General features: G+C 47.6%; 1 protein-coding gene across 1 annotated transcript in view; it reads right to left on the bottom strand.

The window, feature by feature from the left end:
* LOC105708790 (SH2 domain-containing protein 4B) overlaps positions 1-19,782 on the bottom strand; it is a 101,729-nt gene that overhangs the window by 20,348 nt on the left and 61,599 nt on the right. Inside the window, exons 5-6 of the mRNA XM_064373705.1 lie at positions 14,872-15,088; positions 9,290-9,417 (exon numbers count right to left, since the gene is read on the bottom strand). Coding sequence (XP_064229775.1) covers positions 9,290-9,417; positions 14,872-15,088 — 345 coding nt within the window. The remainder of the gene's footprint in view (positions 1-9,289; positions 9,418-14,871; positions 15,089-19,782) is intronic.

Genomic DNA, 19,782 nt, shown 5'->3' with positions numbered 1-19,782 from the left:
ATCCATGCCTATGAATGTCTGCTCCAAACTGACCTGCCAGGTTCTAATCACCAATGCTGCTGTTTATGAGAGAGTGGTACCACCCAGTAAAATGACTTCTGAAACTGGCCACAGCAGGATCCTGTATAACACTGACCTCCGCTGGATGTATAAATTTATGGCATGATTGTTTAATGTCAGTCTCACTGACTAGACTGGAGAGCTTCGCTAGAGCAGAAGCCAGGTTATTTTTCCCTCTGTGGTGGACAGAGATTGGTCTTGCCTGCCCAGTATCATTCAGTGACTGTCTTCTGGCAAGGGAACTGTGAGCTTTCTGGAAGCCATGTACTCTCGGTCTATGCAGTTTCCATAGGGTGTTCTCTACCTACCTACTCTAGGCATGATCATAAGACCCAGGGCTCGCTAATCAAGTCAAGTCACCTGCCTGACCACAGTGACTGGTTCAGGAGTGAACATATGGCCAGCCCAGACCCAACAAGGCAGACTACTGGGACTAATACTGCGGCTGTTGAGATAAAAGCAGGCCTTTTCTTCTACTGGATTTGAGCCTGGGAGAAGGCAGGCATGCAACCTCAGGCTGATTGATGCATTGCTTGGTAATGAAAACAACATAGAAAGCAACAGAGTTAAGAGATAGAGAGAGGCTGGTTGCTGAAAAGCTTAAGCTCCCTGGATCAAGAAAAGCCTGAAGCTGGATATACATGTGGGTTTTTCAGTCTTAGGGGCTAAAAAATTCCCTTTAGGTTCCATCAGTTTGAACTTTTATTGTTGTTGTTTCTTAGAAGTGAATGTAAGTTCCATGAGGGTAGGGAAAGCGTCAGTCTTGTTTATCACTGCACACCTTGTACTTAGCACTCAACACAAGCTGCCAGTAATAATAAACAAGTTATTTAAATGCCTACTCCAGAGGAGTGTGAGGAGGCAAGTGAAAAACCCAAAAAGAAGAAAAAAAAGCAAAAGCCCCAGGAGGTTCCTCAGGAGAATGGAATGGAAGACCCGTCTACCTCTTTCTCCAAACCCAAGAAAAATCTTTTTCCAAGGAGGAGTTGATGAGTAATGATCCTGAAGAGACCACCGGCAGCCCCAGTCTTCCCCAGAGGAAGAAATCATCACTCAAGGAGGAAACAGTTAATGACCCCAAAGAGGCAGGCAACAGAAGTGTCTCCCAGAAAAAGAGGAAATTCTCCAAAGAGGAGCCGGTCAGCAGTGGACCTGATGAGGCTACCAGCACCAAGAGCAGCTGCAAGAAGAAGAAAAAGTTCCGTAAAGAAGCCCAGGAAGATCTGGGAGGCGGGGCGTACCACAGCCCAAGGTGACATTTCCCACCCCATGTCCTGTTTCCCAATAAAAACAAACTCAAAAGTTAAAATAAATAAATTATTATAAAAATAAATGCCTTTACTCAGGGAATCTGCCTCCTCTTGCCCCTGTCTAGGTAACTCAGCAACCTGAAACACACAATTCCCTGTTTTACCCTAATTATTGCATAAGGCCTTTGCAGACTGTAAGGAGACTCAGATGGCATCCTTCAGGAATTCTATAGGAGTGCCTCAGGAGGAGCAGACACTTCCCTAGTTAGCAGTAAGGGAAGGCAGTATTGGTCCCACAGCCCAGAGATGGCTGGACACCTCCTAAAGAAAAAGGCCACCTGTCCATCCTCAAGGAGAAAGCCTAGACTAGAAAAGAACTGATTTCCCAGAGCACTGCATGCCTTAGAACAGCTACTGAACCTTCCCCTCAGCTGTGAGAGGGCAGCAAGACTGCACTGCATCACAGGTAAGAGCATGGATTCTGAAGCCAGATCACCTGGGTTTGAATCCCACCTCCCCCACTTAATAAAAACATAACCATGGGCAACTGACTTCACCGTTCTGTGCCTCAACTTCCTCATTTGTGAAATGGGGCTAATGCTACTTGCTAGTGCATGGTGATGTTACATAGGATTAAATGAATATATGAGAAGTGTTTAGAAGAGTGCCCAGCATACTGTAAGCACTGTGTACATAATGGCCACTATTATTACCCAGTCGTGGGAAGTGAAATACTGAATGTTCAAGGTTTACTTGACACAATGCCAGTGCAAAGTAAGCATTCTCAAATTACTACTTAAAACACAAAAAGCCAGTGTGATCCCACAGGTGAGGCCAACCACCAAATCCCACAGATAACAGCCAATATACACCTGACGACAGATAAAAAGTCAGGTGTCCTCTGCCTAGCGATGCCACTGATCCAAAAGGTGCCTTCGTGCATCTCCAGACAGACACAGCCCTGTACAGGATGCAGGGCTTGGGAGCAGAGTGGACACCGAACTATAGACAGCTGATAGGAAAGGGTTAAAATCTCAGGAACAGCATTACAACCTACGCTTTCCTAAAGCAAAAATAGTTTCATTCTTCTTTGTAGTCTCTTTTTGAGACTAGATAGCCAGTGCACCCTTGAAAAAAAAAAAAGAAAAATATTCCTTTATTTTTTAGTTGGAACCGCTAAAGCAAGAACTTAAGAGGAAAGTGGGTCAACTGACCTACTTTTTTCTCCTTTAGAAAGTTTTGCATTTGGGATCAGAGTTGGTAGAAAATTTCCATTCCAAATTCTGCCCAAGAGAGGAAAAGTAGCAATCTCGCCTGCCATGATGGATCGTGACATGCTAACCAACCTTCCAAATGGCCCCTGTGTTACCCCTAATGACTTTTAAAAAATATTTCAAGATGGATATTATACTCATAATAGAAGAAAATTCAGACCTGCACATTTTTTTTGGAAGGCTAAATCAGTGTCACCTTTCTTTGGTGCATGGGTCTTTTTCTTTATTTCTGAGTGACAGTGACATAACTTAGTATGCCATGAAGAGATGAACCACCTTGCACGTGCCTTGGCTCCTGACGTGCAACACCAAAGGCCACGTTTGTCTATTCCATATAACAAACCAAAGCATTTATTGCATGACAGCCATGTTCTAAACACTTCAAAAAATCTTGATACATTTAATCCTCACAACACCACTACGTAGTGGATGTTATTATTTTCTCCACTCCTTGTTTCTTCAGCAATTCCTTGCTAAACGTGGATTTTAGTGCCTGGGTCTACACTGCCAAGATCCCCAGAACCCCATCCTGACTGACACCTCTCAACAGATTCCAAATCTTCACCAGCGTTTCCTGTCTTCCCGCTATCCTGGAAGCCAAGAACGGAGGTTTGGACTGACACACTCTCTCCCTCTTAGCCCCAGAAACTCTAGTTCCTGGGAGTGATCCCAAACACCAAACAGGGCATTCCCAGATTCTCCCTCAAGCTGGGTCAGGAAACCAGTGCCATCTCTGCTTGCCGAGGTCTGGAATGAGGAGAGGTGAGATGTCAAATAAAGAACCCAGGCTGAGACTAAATGAAGTTCACCGAATACATAGTAAGGGATCGTAAATCCAGAGAGAGCACTTTTCTGTTCCAATTTCCATCCCTGGATGGCAGTATATGCAAAGAGACAGCCAGAATGGCATAGGTAAAACTAAAAGCCAGAAACCCAGTTTCTCATCCCAGTTCCCACGCTGACTGCTGGACAAATGTGGGTTAGTTTCTCAAGCTCACTGGTCCTCAGTGGGGTCACCTATAAAGGGCTAACGTGACCAGCTCATGCAGCAATTGGCAGTACCATGGGATGCCGGACTGCATGGCAGCATCATACCTGACGATGGCAAAGGTCAGCAGCAGCCAGCCTGTCCAACCCCTTCCTGCTTCCTGCAGCTCAGAGAGGTGACCACCCTCCCAGTGCATCCAGTCAGAGGGATGAAGCCCCAACTCCATTCCCACTCAGCTGCTGCCTCCCAGGGCAAGTCCTTTCCACCTCTCTGGGGGCTGCCTCAATGCAGGACAGCCATTGGGTTTGCCCTCATCCACAGGGCTCCTGGGAGGGTTACCTAGGAGAGGATCACCATTGCTTACACCTCAGTTTCTGCACCATGAACACAACATCAACAGAGAAATGATCAAGGTAAAGCCCGATAGTCATAGGGTGGAGAATATCCTCAGTCCTCAGCCCACAGACTCCCAGGTACCCACCCAGTGGCCAGCCCCGGGCCCGGCCAACCTTTCCAACCTTCATGACAACCTGAGCAAACTTTAGTGGCTTGGCAGGGGCAGGGACAGCAGCCTTAGAGCAATGTCAGCAGCACTTGCCCTCAGAACCACACTGCATGGCAGAGGTCAGGAGCAGAGAGTGTAAAGACCCTCTACTCCCCACTCTGGGGAATTCACTCACCATCAAGACTGCCCAATAGCAAGCTGCAGTCATCAAAAATGCTTTCTTCTACTAAAGTGAAACGCGTCTCTTCAGAACCCCCATTCATCCCCAGTGATAAGGTTTGGATATCTGTCCCACCCAAATCTCATATTGAAATGTGATCCCCAGTGTTGGAGGTAGGGCCTGGTGGGAGATGTTTGGGTCATGGGGGCAGATTCCTCATGGCTTGGAGCTGTCCTCACCAGAGTGAGTGAGTTCTCAGGAGATCTGGTTGTTTAAAAGTGTGTGACACCTGCCACTACACACCTTGCTCCACTCTCACCATGTGGCGTGCCTGTTCCAGCTTCACCTTCTGCCACAGGTAAAAGCTCCCTGAGGCCTCCCCAGAAGCCAAGCAGATGCTGGTGCTACTTCTTGTGCAGCCCGAAGAGCTGTGAGTCAATTAAACCACTTTTCTTTATAAATTACCCAGCCTCAGGTATAACAACACAAAAACAGCCTCACACACCTGGAGCCCATTTCTGACCTCTTTAGCAATCCCCCTTTCTCAAGACAGAGCTCTAGAGACTAAGGAGGTGGTTCTGTTCCTCTACCCATTCCTCCCACAGCTTCTCCTTTCCAAGACAAACATTCCCCAGGTAATCATTAAAATGACTTCTGTGATTTATATTTCCTTCTCTCCCCTCAAACACAGCAATGTTTTGTTTGTGTGCTGTCATCCAAACAGCAATGTGGAGGAGGCTGAAGATGTGGGGCCCATTCTAGACCCTAGCAGCTCTGTGACCTTCAGCGTTCTTCTCCAGATGTTTTCTGAGGTCGCAGCGGAAGCAGGTGGGAAGAAGTGCCCATCCTACTTTGGAGCTCTCACATCTCACAGGAAAGCTGCCCCTTACTGCTGGGCTCCCTGCACTAAGTGCCTCCTCCCAGGTGGGGCCCCCCTTGGTGCTTGCTCATGAAGAGGCATGCCAGTAACACCCTGCAAAGGACAGCCAGCCCCACCCAAGCCCAGGTAAGGCCACGCTTGAGATCCATTCCCAGCACCTGAGCAGGGTCACGTGGAGATAATTTACCAATGCCAAAGACATCACCCACCAGGTAGTTCCATTCTGTGCCAAACCCTAAGGCCAAGCAGCAAGGCAGCCAATGGGCTGTCCCCCATACAATAAATCACGGCCCACACTGTGACTATTTTTGTAGAAGTAAAGCTCAGGAAGAGAAATGGGTTCTGACTGAGCCAATGTTCAGACAGAGAACATGCTTAATAATTTTAGATACATGTCCAATTTTGAAAATAGATTTTTTTCCCAAAGCCAAGCTTATATGTACTAGCATTTCTCACGAGTAATTTGGCATAACTACAAATCTCTCTCACAATTCCTGGAACATAACAGTGAACAAAGGAGAAACAAGGAATTACTATCACTCTTTGTAACCCAGGAGGCTACCTAGAACCCCGCTGTGGTCCCGGAGAAAAGCCTGTTCCCACACCCCTCCCACTCTGTACTCTGAGCCTATTTCCCCAAACCCTATTTCCCAAAGGAGGTAGAGCCTCTGGTGGTTGACCCCAGATCCCAGGAAACATCAGCAAACACACTGGCATGGCTTTTTATGGTGGACCAAGCACTCCTATTGGGTCAATCTTCGTAAGTGTCCCATGAAGTAGTATTACAACACCCGTTTCACAGATGGAGAATTTAAAGGACACATCCAAGGTCACAGAGCTGCTAAGTTCTAGAACAGACCCCATATCTTCAGATTCTTTATCTACCTGCTGCTTGGATCCACGTGTGTTTGAGGAAAGGGAAGGAAACCATCATAGTAGTCATGTTTAACCTGCATCTGAAATCTAACTACTTTAACTAAGACTCTTTTACCCAAGAAAGAAAAGATTTATATTGGGATTGTGACACATTACATTATTGACTCAAATTCTTCTTCCCTCCCTGTTGCCACACCCTTTGATCTAGGCCTTCGCAGTTCCTCATAAGAAAAAGACAGAATGTATTTTCCTATTCCTCAGCTCTGTGAGGTATAAGGCAAAATGACAATGTGCTGGCCCTAAGACAAGGCTCAAGAGCCTGGCATGCTTCCAGTTGCTCTCTGATGTCTGTCCTATCACCATGAGAAGAGAACCCCTGAGCTGGCCTGCTGGTCCCAGGAACAGCCTAAGAGATCCAAGGTGCAGAGATGCCCCAACTGAAACACCCAACCAAACCCGGCGAGAGCAGAGCCCTCTGCCAACCTGCAGCAAAAACTCCTTAACAATTAGACTGGCACAGGCCGCCTGCCCCTGTAGGAATTGGTACAGAGGAAGTCCTAACCCCTCCAACAGCGAATTCCTATATTGAAAGAGAAGCTGGAATACACTGTTTCAGACTTTGGGATTTTAGGAATGAGTAAAGTTGGAAAAAAAAAAAAAAAAGCAGGGGCAGGGGAGGTCCTAGGCTACTAACTTTTTGCTTTTCCAAGCAAAGGCAATATATAAAAATAACCATGACTTACTATCACCATCAATTCATAAAAGATAGGACATTTTAACACTAAAACTGAGGAAAGGATATAATCTTAGAATATGAAACAGTCCTTTCTAAGCAAAGATACTTGGCCACCCTCCATATGTGAGCCTTTTTCCTTCCTTCTGTCACAGATTAATGAAAATTCTGTCACAAAATAGCTCCGGCCTGTGTAACAGCAACTTTTCTGCACGCTTTATGGTAGAACTGTCAGAAGAACATGAAATTAGCTACATAAATTGTGAGACTTAAATCTTGGTTCTGTTTGTTCTGTAACAATATAAAAGTTACCTTTTTTAAAAAAAAAAAAAGTCAAAGAAGAAAACAAAGCTAAAGATAAATTTGAGCACCTGGGTCGCACCTTCTCCACTGCCTACCAAATGCAGTCGGAGCACCCAGCACAGCTGCCAACCCTCACCTCCGTGCCACTCCCGAGTTGCACTCGACAGCTCCCTAAGTCTCCAGTGCTGTACCTCCGTGACCGTAATAACGGCTGAATAAAAAGCACAGTGGTGACTTAAGTGAAAGCTCTACTGGGACTACTGGGACACATAACTGGGACAAAAGGGGGAGGCAGAGAATCCCCAGCACCAGCTCCAGGGACACACGGCTCAGACAGCCATGAGTGCTGTCTTTTCTCTGAGCCCTAGAGAGCCAGTCCAACCTTCTGCCAGATGTGTGGTGACCTGGGAGAAGAAAGAGGTCTCAAAGTGGACGGCGGTTCTAACAGACTAGGTTATCCTTTGACACTATCCTCTGTGCAGTGATGCCACACTGGCTCTGGCTAACAAAATGTGAGCAACAACTTCATGTGTCAGTTCCCTGCAAAAGCTATAGGAGCCAGTGTGTGGTTCTCGAAGTCTCTCATCTCTCTCTGTCATGAGACCATCAGCATTTTCTTTTCTTTTCGAGACTGAGTTTTGCTCTTGTTGCTCAGGCTGAAGTACAATGTCATGATCTCAGCTCACTGCAACCTCTGTCTCCCAGGTTCAAGCAATTCTCCTTTCTCAGCCTCCCAAGTAGCTGGGATTACAGGGGCCCACCACCACACCCAGCTAATTTTTAAAATATTTTAGTAGGGTTTCACCATGCTGGCCAGGCTGATTTTGAACTCCTGACCTCAAGTGATCCACCTGCCTCGGCCTCCGAAAGTGCTAGGATTACAGGCGTGAGCCATGGCGGCAGATCGACCATCGGTATTTTCAATAGAGGCAGCTCCTACAGTCTGAGGCCCAGACTAAAGTCTGTAACCAATTCCCAAAGGGCACATAACGTGGGTAGAAATAAACCTTGATTAGTGGGGGTCACTGAGATTCCAGAAGCATTTGTGACCTACAAATGGACCTACAAATATCCAAGCTGACCTACACGACAGGGATGCTATTCATTGGGTTGGAGAGCTCAACAGCAGTGGCAATGGAGGAAGACAGCGAGCTCATCTTGGAGGTATTTCTGTATTTGGTCCCTGGGTGACAGGCAGGGGTGAGTGTTGAATAGAGAGATGCCTAAGACACAGGGTCCTGACCCCACCGAGCACATGATCAGCTGGGAAGGCTCTGGATTTTCAATGCAGAGAAACAAGGGCTGTTCTTTGGAAGTGGAAAGCCTGGGATCTAATCCCAACCCGGACATTTCCTTCCCACCTTCATTCAGTCATCCCATGGATACTTACTAAGCCAGGCACTGGGGAAAAAAACAATGTCCTTAACCTCACAGGCTCACATTCAGGTGGGAGGCGAGACTAATTCAGGTGGGAGGAGAGATTTACTAATCAGTAAATCTAATCAATACCAGCTGGGTGCACTCTTTTCAGGAAATGAGCAGGTGAGCTGAGGGACACTGGGGAAGGCAACTGTAGGTAAGAAGCCCAGGAAAGGCCTTTCTGAGGAGGGGAGGTTTGAGATGGAAAATGAGAATGTGTCAACCATGCCAACAGCCACGGAAAGACGGAACACATGAGCAGAGCCATGGCAAGCACAGAGGGCCAGAGATGGGAAAGAGGATGGCTCGTTTGAGGAACAAGGAAAAGGCCAGAGCTTTGGAAACCAGGTGGGCAAGAAAGGGCTTTCAAGGAGCCACCCTGCCCTAATAGTCTATGTTTGGGTGACACTGACCTCTTCATTCAGCCATCTGTCATCTAATCAACAAGTCTGTACCCAGAGCCTACAGTGTGCCGGGCTGTGGCCAGGATCCAGGGATGTGGGTCCTGTCCATCAGGAGCTCCTGCAACTCTCAGAGCTCACTGTCTTATGACCACAGAGAAGACGCCTCTGAGGAGCCCTTGGTGGCTACAAAGGCTGTGAGGTGACAGCAGTGGGTGAGAGCCATGTTCACCCCTTCCCAGAAGAGTGGGGAGTTCCCATTCAGCATCCCTGGGGCCTGCAGCCTCCTGGACTCTTGCTCGGAGATACTGGGGGCAGAATGGTGATTGCATAAAGTCCTCTTTCCCCTGAGTATAAGTCCCTCGGCACCCCTCCCCAACCCCAAAGAGAGGCAAAGCTGTGGAAATCATCTGGCACAGGGCCCAGAAAAATGGTCCTACCGTGGAACCAGGGGGCAATGAATTTGGTGTTCCTCTCAAAGCCAGCTCGGCGAGGCAGCTGCTCCTCCTTAAACCAGCGGACGATGACGTCTCTGGAGACTGGGCGCAGCGGGCGCTCCCAAGTCCTGCTGAAGAGAAAGAAAGGGAGGCCGGAAGAGTCAGGGAGGGAGAAAGGATGGAGGGAGAGGAAGGAGGAGGGGAAGGAAGGAAAGAGGGAAGGGAGAGGAAGGTAAAGGAAGAAGGAGGAAGGGGGGTGAAAGAAGGGGCAGGGGAGGGCCATGAGGGAATGAATAAGCACAGTGCCCGCATCCATGCCTACAAAGAGGATTAAAACAGCCCAGGTACTTGAAGGCAGTTTGCAGATTATAGTGTACCAGCTGTTACTATTTATTTAAAAGAAAACTGTGATCGATTGCTGCAAAAAACAGCTACACAGGTGGGAATGAAGAGGCTAGGAGCAGGTGTCTGAGGGAAGGAAAAGGCACATTTTCTCTCGAGCATGGCCAGGGTATAAATACCTGCATGGATGAAGGAGGCTCCTGACAGGACAGGAGCTCGTGTGCTAGGAACTGAGTGTGTCCCATCCCCTTCTCTCCCTCAGAAAAATTTGGGATCTTGTCCCCTCCTTACCTCTCCCTCCCTGCTCTCTGGGGGGACGCCAGCCTTTGCCACAACTCCTGCACTTTCGTGAGGCAGAATCAGGACAATGAACAGAGAGAGAAACCAGAGAACCTCGATTTGCTCTGGAAATGGCTAAGTTTCCCCGCCCAGAAAATAAAAAGTATGACAGAGGAAACGGAGGCAGAAGGAAACGAAACCACACATTGGTAACTAAAGATGGATGGGTGAGGGACTAAAGGCACGAAGGGCAGGAGGAGGAGCACAGAAGAGTTCAGAGGAGGGAGTAGATACGTTTTAAAGTTTTCTCACAGATGAGCCAAGATGGTCATTGCTTTCGTGTCTGAACTGCAGTTCCGGGATGTGTACGCAGACTGTACCACGTGAGACCCCGCTGCACTTGGGCTACACTGAAAGCACATAAGAACTGGCAGCACACGACACATGACAGACATCCAGAACTATGTGGTGAAGTACGATGCAGTCACGCAACGGTGCATGAATTCATGGCACAAAAATACAGCATCTGGGCTAGGCGCAGTGGCTCATGCCTGTAACCCCAGCACTTTGGGAGGCCGAGGCAGGTGGATCACTTGAGGTCAGGAGTTCAAGACCAGCCTGGCCAACATGGTGAAACCTGTCTCTACTAAAAATACAAAATTATCCAGGCATGGTGGCAGGCACCTGTAATCCCAGCTACTCAAGAGGCTGAGGCAGGAGAATCACTTGAACCCAGGAGGCAGAGGTTGCAGTGCACTGAGATCGTGCCACTGCACTCCAGTCTGGGCAACAGAGTGAGACTCTGTCTCAAAAGAGAGCGTGGCCTGAGGAACAAGGCCACAGCCCACCTTGAACAACCACAGCCTCTTCGCCATTTCCAACTCACAGGAGCCTGGGAAATTCCTATTTTGTCGTTGCTATCCACCTAATAGTACTGGCATTTAGAATTCACGGTTATCCTTGTTTTTTATAAAATCAATGCCAGCTGTCCCCTCATGTGGTCTCTGTATTTGCCCTGTACTCACACTTTGACACTGCTCAGCACACCTCCTTACAAACCCAGAATAAATCCACGAGGCATTTCTTTACTTGCCCTAAACTGAACACACTCGCACATGCACACGCATGCACATACACAGTAGTGAACGCTGTAGATTTGAGAAAAGATGTCAGAAAAAGGACAGAGGGTGAGGTTACATTGCATGGCTTACAGCCGTCATCTGCGGAGCTGGCCTCCACACGCTGTCTTCCCGCTCGCTGCCTCTCTGGACCTTCCTTTGTCCCCTACAGCCCAACAGCCAGCCAGCCGGCCGGCCTGTCTTCCCAATCACGCTTCCTTCTCAGTAACCTCAGCTGTCTTTCCTCCTCATCAAGCGGCGCAAGGCAGCCCACTTCACCCAGCCTGTTCCTCCACATTTGCATTCCCCAAAAAATAGCTGTGCTCAGAGGGAAAAACTCCTCTAGTTTCTAGGACTCGCTTTCCTTAGAAGGCAATAGGAAGTTATATATAACAGCAAAAAATATATTCACTCACTCTCGTCCCTCTGTTTCTAAGCAGTCGATGTGAATCTGTTCCTAAGCAGAGAATTTCTAAGCAGGGAATCTGACTCCCCCAGAATATAAATGCTACATTTATCTACCTTAAAATTTTGATCATTCTATATAAATTAGATAGTTTGCACTTCTTTTTTCTTTTTCAGCTAATCGATGGCATTTTCTCTTGTTATTAAACCTTCAAAAAAGTCACTTTTAATTCCAGAAAACATTGCAATGAATTGACTTAACCAAAATTCACTAAACAATTACATTGCTTCTGACTTTTTGCCATTATTAATAATGCTATGATAATCATCTTTGCACTTTTTCAATTTGCAGCTAATTTCCTTAGTATAGATTCTAGCAGTGAAATTACTAGCCAAAGTCATACCAGAAGTAAAGAGTAGGGTCTGGGTAAAAAGACATGTGAGCAGCTTGTGTACTGGTCCACAAAAGCTGATGGTTAAATTTTCAGGAATTTTCTAAGCCATTTGTTAAACACAGCCGTCATTAAAACTTAAATGTAATAGGTTAGGCACAGTGGCTCACACCTGTAATCCCAGTACTTAGGGAGGCCGAGGTGGATAGATCACCTGAGGTCAGGAGTTCAAGACCAGCCTGGTCAACATGATGAAACCCCGTCTCTACTAAAAATACAAAAATTAGCTGGGTGTGGTGGTTACACGCCTATAATCCCAGCTACTTGTGGGGCTGAGGCAGGAGAATCGCTTGAACCTGGGAGGTGGAGGCCGCAGTGAGCCAGGATCGCACCACCACTACACTACAGCCTGTGCCACAAAGCAAGACTCAGTCTTAAAAAAATAAAAAGTTAAATCTAATAATTGTACAATTAAATAAATGTTATTAAAACAAGGATAATAAATACTCATAACTCCGAAAAAAAGAAAGAGTATAAATACTAGATGTGTATTCCAAGAGGCCACTTGGCCCAAAGCCTCACTCCTAAATCTGAACCTTTCCTCCCATAAGTGACACGCGTCCCTCAGCACAGAGAGTGGAGGTGTCCTGGCAGGCGCCACAGAGATTAAAGCAGTGAGGCCATGGGGACCCGCCCCATGGGGCAGCCACAGGAGAGGGGCTGATGAGGGGGCCCTCTCACTGCCTGGGCCTGCTGACCTGTGTGCACAGCTGCTTGGGGCTCACTCCGGAGTGAGACCACTGCTCCCCTGTTGGCTGCACGCAGACAGCCCGAAGCCAGGCTGCACCATGGTCCATGTGGCTCCGTCAAATGGGCCTGAGGAATAAATTCTAGGTTTCTTTTAAGAAGTATAAATGGTGAGAAGGCTTTTCTAACTATGCCCCCAAATTTAGAAAATATAAAAGAGGCCGGGTGCGGTGGCTCACACCTATAATCCCAGCACTTTGGGAGGCCGAGGCGGGCGGATTACCTAAGGTCAGGAGTTCAAGACCAGCCTGACCAATATGTTGAACCCCTGTCTCTACTAAAAATACAATTAGCCGGGCAGGGTGGCACATGCCCATAATCCCAGCTAATCGGGAGCTGGGGCAGGAGAATCACTTGAACCCGGGAGGTGGAAGTTGCAGTGAGCCAAGATAGTGCCACTGCACTCCAGTCTGGGAGACAGAGTGAGACTTTAGCTGGAAGGAAGTGGGGGAGGGGGAGGGAGAAGAAGAAAGGAAAGAAAGAGTATAAAAGAAAATTTGACTTTATAATAAGAATTTCTGCATGACAAAATATTTCATCATGAAAATCAAAAAATAACTGCCAAATGGAGAAAGAATGCTTATCACTGACAAAAGAATCCTCTTCCCTAAGATTTAAGGAGTTCTTAGAAATCAATAAGGAAAAGATAAAACAATAAAAAGAATTTACAGCACATTGTGCAGTAGAATACTATGCACCTGTAAAAAAATAAACCCTAAATAAAATGTAAGAATTGATATGAAAAGCCTTCTAAAAACTAGAGGGAACGCAGTCAAAGTGCAGAACCCCATACATAATACGCAAACTTTTATACAAAAAAAAGAGGAGGAATAAGGCCTTTCATGTTGGTAATTGCAAAAACAAAGTGGGCAGATACATAAAAACTAAGAATCAGTAGTTACCGCTGGAAGAAGAGGGAACAGAGTAGATGGAGGATGAGAGAGCGAGTCAGCCACTTCTCAGTATCCCTTTTTAAACCTTCTGGTTTGAGAATCTTATACTTGACAAGAAAGGAACAGGTGGGAAGGAGGGAGGGAAGAAAAGAAAACATCATCAACCATCCCTAGACTGCAGGCAAAGGGAGAAGAAAGTTATGAGTAACCCCAAACCCCAACTGAAGCAAAATTCAGACACCCCTTCATTATCTGGGGGTGACCAGACTCTTCCGCAGATTACCTGAGGAGCCGGCAGGTGCTCACCACTCAGCCTCTGGCCCTTCTGGGGACGGTGGTTGTTCAGCAGTGGTAGGGGGAGGGGAGCACCCAAGAGGAGAGAGGCCAAACCTTGGAGCTGGCCTAAGGTGGGGACCCACAGGTAGAAGGAAGAGAGGTTCCCTGCAACCTCCTAACCTTTGGTCCTGGCACTTTTGGTCACCTAAGTGCCCTTGCCAAACTAACCATCAGGGAACACAAATGTGTGTGAGGACCCTCCTGCATCCATCCGTGCTAAACTGCAAACCTGCCACTCCAATTGGAGATAAACCGGCGCTGCCTGGGGTTCCGAGAGGCAGCAAGCCGAGGTGTCCAGGCTGCCGCCATGCTGCACCCATCTGAGGTCTCATTACAAGTTCTTAACCTGGGGTCTTAAATTGTATTTAGACTCTAGGTCTTAACCTAGAGTCTTAAATTGTATGCAAACATTCTAGGTCTTTATATATGCACATTTTAGGGGAAAGAAGGTATACAGCTTTCTTCGGATTCTCAGAGGAAGCCTTGGCTGGGCGCGGTGGCTCACGCCTGTAATCCCAGCACTTTGGGAGGCCGAGGTGGGCGGATCACAAGGTCAAGAGATCGAGACCATCCTGGCCAACATGGTGAAACCCTGTCTCTACTAAAAAATACAAAAATTAGCTGGGCGTGGTGGCGCACACCTGTAGTCCCAGCTACTAGGGGAGCTGATCTCCTTGAACCCAGGAGGCGGAGATTGCAGTGAGCCAAGATTGCACCACTGTACTCCAGCCTGGTGCCTGGTGACAGAGCAAGACTGTCTCAAAAAAAAAAAAAAAAGGAATCCTTGACCTTAAAAAGGTCAAGGTCCCCAGAAGTCCAAAGTTATTACAATTCTCCAACCTCCACACCGCTCCTCCCTCTCCTATCCCAGACTGGGACTGAGGTCCAGAGAGGAAATGCTAGCCCCAAATTGCACAACAAATCTGGGGCAGAACCGGGACTGAGACCCCGGTGTCCCATGCCCTAATCCAAGGCCCCTGCCCCAACCACGCCAACGTGGAGCCCCGACTCACCTGACGGTCAGGGCGAGGGGCGGCGGGGGACCCGGGCCCGGGAGGTGATGGTAGAGTCTTGCTTCCTGCTCGTGGCTCTGGCCGAGCTCCTGGAACATGGAGCTGAGGCCGGCGACCGTGCCCTTCTGGATAGCACGGAGTGAGTGGCGTCGGTACTCGTCCCGGGCACGCTGGGCTTCGCGGCTCCTCTCCTCATCAGCTGCCTTGGACCGGCACACTGGAAAGAGGAAGACAGAGCGTTAGCCCAGATCCGCAGCCCAGGCGGTGCACTGCGCCAGCTGAGACAGAATGTATGCGGTTGGTGAAAAAATAATTGCCGTATAATGGCAAAAATCGCGATTACTTTTGCACCAATCTAATAGTTCAGCAACCTCAAGATTCACCTGGCTGCAAGGAAGCTCAGAACCCAGAACAAGAGGGCAGGCCCTGCCCAGCCGTAGCAGCAGCCCTAGGGCAAGCCTGTCCCTACAGAGGTAAAGACAAGTCTGTCCCTACAGAGGTGAAGATACCCTGACAGTTTAGGGTTGTCTGATTGTTCCTGTGACAACATTCTAGAATGACCAAACCACCCTAGGATAGAAATTTCCATCTCCCTATGTATTTCTTCCTGGGAGTGCTCTCAAATCCTCTGCTCACTCAGCTCACCTGTCAAGGTGGCCAACACCTCCAGACACCACCACCGTCACCCACATTGATGGTGCCAAGGCTTGGTGCCTTCCCTGTATTATCTCACTAGGAGACTTCCCCAACCACCCAGGGAGGGCACATCACCGTTTCTGCTTTATGGGTGAGGAAAGCAGCCTCTGGGAGGTTAAGTAACTTGCCCAGAGTAAATCGTTAATAAGGGGCAGAGCCTGGATGGGAATCTGGTGTGCCTGGCTCTAAATCCCACATAGCTCTTTCCACCCCATGGTTCCACCACTCAAGCTACCTTCGATTTAAAACCCTGTGTATCTGACACCAAAGCTCTCACTCTGTCACCCAGGCTGGAGTGCAGTGGTGCAATCACAGCTCACTGCAACCTTGACCTCCCAAGCTCAAGCAATCCTCCCACCTCAGCCTCCTGAGTAGCTGGGACTACAGGTGTGCACCACCATGCCCACATAATTGTTTTAATTTTTTGTAAAGACAGGGCTTCACTATGTTGCCCAGCCTGGTCTTGAACTCTTGTGCTAAAGTGATCCTCCCACCTCAGGCTCCCCAAAGTACTGGGGTTATAAGCATGCACCACCATGCATGACCTCTTCCATCTTTTTGTGCTCCTCAAGGAAGGGGCCTGTCTCAGCCAAGTGGCCATGAAAAGACATCTGTGTGTTGCTGTTTCTCAAAGGGAGGCCTGAGACTGGGAAAATGCAGAAAAGGGAACAAAACCCATTAGAGGCAAATTCTGGAATGAAAACCAATTATTTCCTAGTCTCTTTGCATCTTGGCAGGCCCCTATCTGCCTCTAAAATCCAATTATTTTGCAATATGAAACTCTTGCTGGCCTTGTTCTTCTAATTGTACCATGCTAATGACTGCCCCAGCCCTAGTGGGTCACCTTCTCTCCTTGGAGTAAAATCTTAGTCTGTGTCTATCCAATGACACTCAACACATGCACAGCAGGCACCTACCAAGAACTGTGCTCTCTGTTAGTATTTGCAGGATAAAGGTCAGTTGCCCTGTTCTGAAAGAAAACATTTCTACTTCACAAGTTGTCAAAGAACCCTTTCTGGGAACAGAACATCTCCAGATCTGAGGAAGGCAGCAGGAAGTCTGTCCCTCAGAAGGTATTTATGGAAGTGCCCCCATGGGTGTCCCATGCAGAATATCGACTAGGCTGTGAACTCCACGAGGGCAGGTGGAGCGTTTGCTTTGGTCTATTCATTGCTGTATTCCAGTGCCAAGAACGCAGTCCGCAGGTGATACACATTTTTGTATGACTGATTGAAATCAATTAAGTATTTAGCGCTGCCCTAGGCCCTGAGCTGGAAACAAAGATAATAGTGAAACAAACCCTTCTTTCAAGGCACTCAGAGGTAAGCTGGGAAAATAAGACAAACAAGTATCTCTAGCATAATGAAGAAAGTAGTGAGCATCATTTTAAAAAGAGACGAGTAAAGTACTGTCAGAGTTTAGGAGCAGCAGCCTCGCATTCTGCCAGGGAGCCAGCAGCCATCGCAGGAGAGAATTTGACTGGGTGTGGGAATTTCAGTAAGAGTTCTCCAGAGAAGGAATGAAGAGGCCATTCCAGAGAGAATACTGAGGTTTCAGTGGTTTGTCACTCCTTATGTTACAAGACTTCAAGACCCCCCTCTCTCTGGCCTCCTATCTTTGTGCTCCTCAAGGAAGGGTTTGTATCTGCAAAGTGGCCCTGAAAAGACATCTGTATGTTGCAGCTTCTAAAACTCAAAAGGGAGTTCTGTAAGTTCCAAACCCTAAGAACATCATGATACCTGCCTTGCATTGTGACAAAAGGCTCCAACAAGGTCAGGATGTCCCGGGATGGGCTTTGCAGTCATTAGACCACAAATTAAAACTTAGAAGCTTGTGCCCTGCAAGGACCAGTAACTTTGGGAAGATTACAGCCCCCTGAGAGACAGTGACATTCAGTGACAGACAGATAGGCAGGTTGCAGAAGGAAACTGTATGCAGACTAGGAAGCCTCGTTTTTGGAATCCAGACAGGTGGGGCCCCGAACCATTTGTCACACAAAGACTAAATCCATTCTCCTAATGCCCAGCTCTAATCTTACCATTCTCTTCCTCAAAAGCCTTCAGGAGCTCTCACTGCATATAGAATAAAATACATACACCTTGGCCTGCCAGGTAAGGCCCTGAGAAGGGCCTTGTCTGCTTTCCTTACTTTCTCAGCTCAGTGGGCTCCTTCCCCAGCACACACACACACACTCTGCACTGTGGCTCCACCACGCTCCCACCAAGCTACAAACCTGCCTCTGTGCAGCTGTGTTCACCAACGCAGACCAATCCTGGTCAGCTCAGAAATCTCAGGCTCACCCTACTCCCCTGCCCAGACAGAAAAGGCTCAATGTCCTATAGAATTCAGATGATCCGGTTACATCTTGCAGAGAAACTCAATGCTTCAAAGCAACATCCATTTGTAGTAATCCCTTGGGTGAATAGAACAATGTCCCTGAAAATTAATGAATAATCCTATAATATGAGGAAAGACATCAGTAAAGATTTGAATTGTATGTGAATGTGGATGTGTTTAAATTCTGCTCTGTGTGATCTTGGGCAACCTGAATTACCTTATTTACACCTTGTTTCCTTGTCTATAAACTGGGCACATCTCTGGGCTGCTTTCAGATGTAAATGGGACAGTACACAGCTGGCTTGGAAGGCCGTCGCATGGACTAGGTTTATTAAGTATTAGCTATTATTATTGTGTTTGCTGTGAGATAGAGAGGCTGGAATGGCACCTTTAGAAGGGTCCGTCCCTGGGTGGAGATGGGAAGTGATGCAGGAGCGGAGGGGATGTGTGGAGTCAGGGGCTCCCATCAGAGAATGGGAAAAACAAGTGTGAACAGGAAAAGCCTCGGACCCCTGGGGAGAGAAAACAGGCAGCTGAGAAGCTGAAGCGATCACATAGGCCTATTGTGACTCAGCCTGCAGGAGTTATGGTCCCCAGGTGGAAGGATGGGTTTGGCACTCAAGATGAGGTAAGCAAAGTTCACCCACAGCTAAACTTGGGCCAAAGGCTCTCTCAACCCCTGTCTGAGGCTTCTGAGGTCTGCAGCCAACCACCCTGTGGTCCTGAATCCTGCAGGCAAGGCCTGATGGCTGCAGACAGTGACCCCCTGTGGCCTCCAGAAGCCACTGCAGGAGTTCCTTAAGACCAGAGCACTTCACATACCCAAGTGAATGTTGGAATGACTCAGCTTCCAGGAAACATAAAGCCCCCAGGGATTCCTGAGCCATTCAGGAGGAGAGAGAATCCTAAGCAGGGCACACATCGGCCACAGGGGACTCAGGCTGGCATTATTCCGGGTTACAATACCAAATACATGTGGCATCTCGAGTGTAAGGAGCGCTTCAAGCCAGTTATGTCCAAAAAGAAACTGCACGATGTCCCATTCCCATTAAGAAATAGAGAAAGCCCTTCTGTCTTCAGCTGTCCTCCCAGCCCAGAATTCTGCTGTGCTCACTCCACTCCCAGGCCAGACTCTACCCCCACAAGCCCCTTCTGGCTCTCCCTGTCTCAAGCCTAGAGTATTTTAGTATCACTGACCCTGACTCTAGGGCACACTCCTTTTTCTAAGAGGAAAGGAAATGGAACCCACATCACTGGAGCCCGACCTGGGCCTGAGCCCACGTTTCCCACTCTACTCTGTCAACAACCTGGCAACCAGTATGCAGATTGTTGGTTAAAGGCCGCAACCAGAATGATACAGGTCAAGGAGCCAGAGGTGAACACAAGTCCCGCTGATGACTCCAAAATCCTGCTTACATTTCTAACCAAATAACACCAGCAATGATAAATGCCCAATTTTTACAAATAATATCATTTGTCAAGTCAGGCTAGCTCATCTCTAAATCTAGAGGCAACTAGATGTTATCTAACTCCACACTCCTACAAGTTCACAGCTGAAAAACTATGAAATGAATTTCTGTGCCTGATGTATTCAGAGTGTTGCAGAAGCCAGAGCTCTGCTGAATAACTGAATTCTCTGTTGAACTGAATAAGTAATGGTATTCAAGTGATACTAAATGGGATAATTTCCCTTTTTTCTAACTTGGAGAATTTAATTTGGGTGTTTTATCAAAAACCGCTGCTCCCCCATAGATTAATGGCCCACTATATCTTTCATATTAAATTAATTGAGTGCAGAATGGTTTTGTTGGATTTGAATGACAGGCTCTGGAGTTTAACTCATCATTCTTTAAGAAAGGCTAAGATAAGGAACCAAAA

Source organism: Aotus nancymaae, unplaced genomic scaffold (genome assembly GCF_030222135.1).
Source record: "Aotus nancymaae isolate 86718 unplaced genomic scaffold, 86718_ANA_hifiasm-v0.15.2.pri h1tg000010l, whole genome shotgun sequence".
NCBI classification, from domain to species: Eukaryota; Metazoa; Chordata; class Mammalia; order Primates; family Aotidae; genus Aotus; species Aotus nancymaae.
The sequence above is the reverse complement of the archived record's forward strand: the minus strand, read 5'-3'. Positions and strand labels throughout refer to the sequence as shown.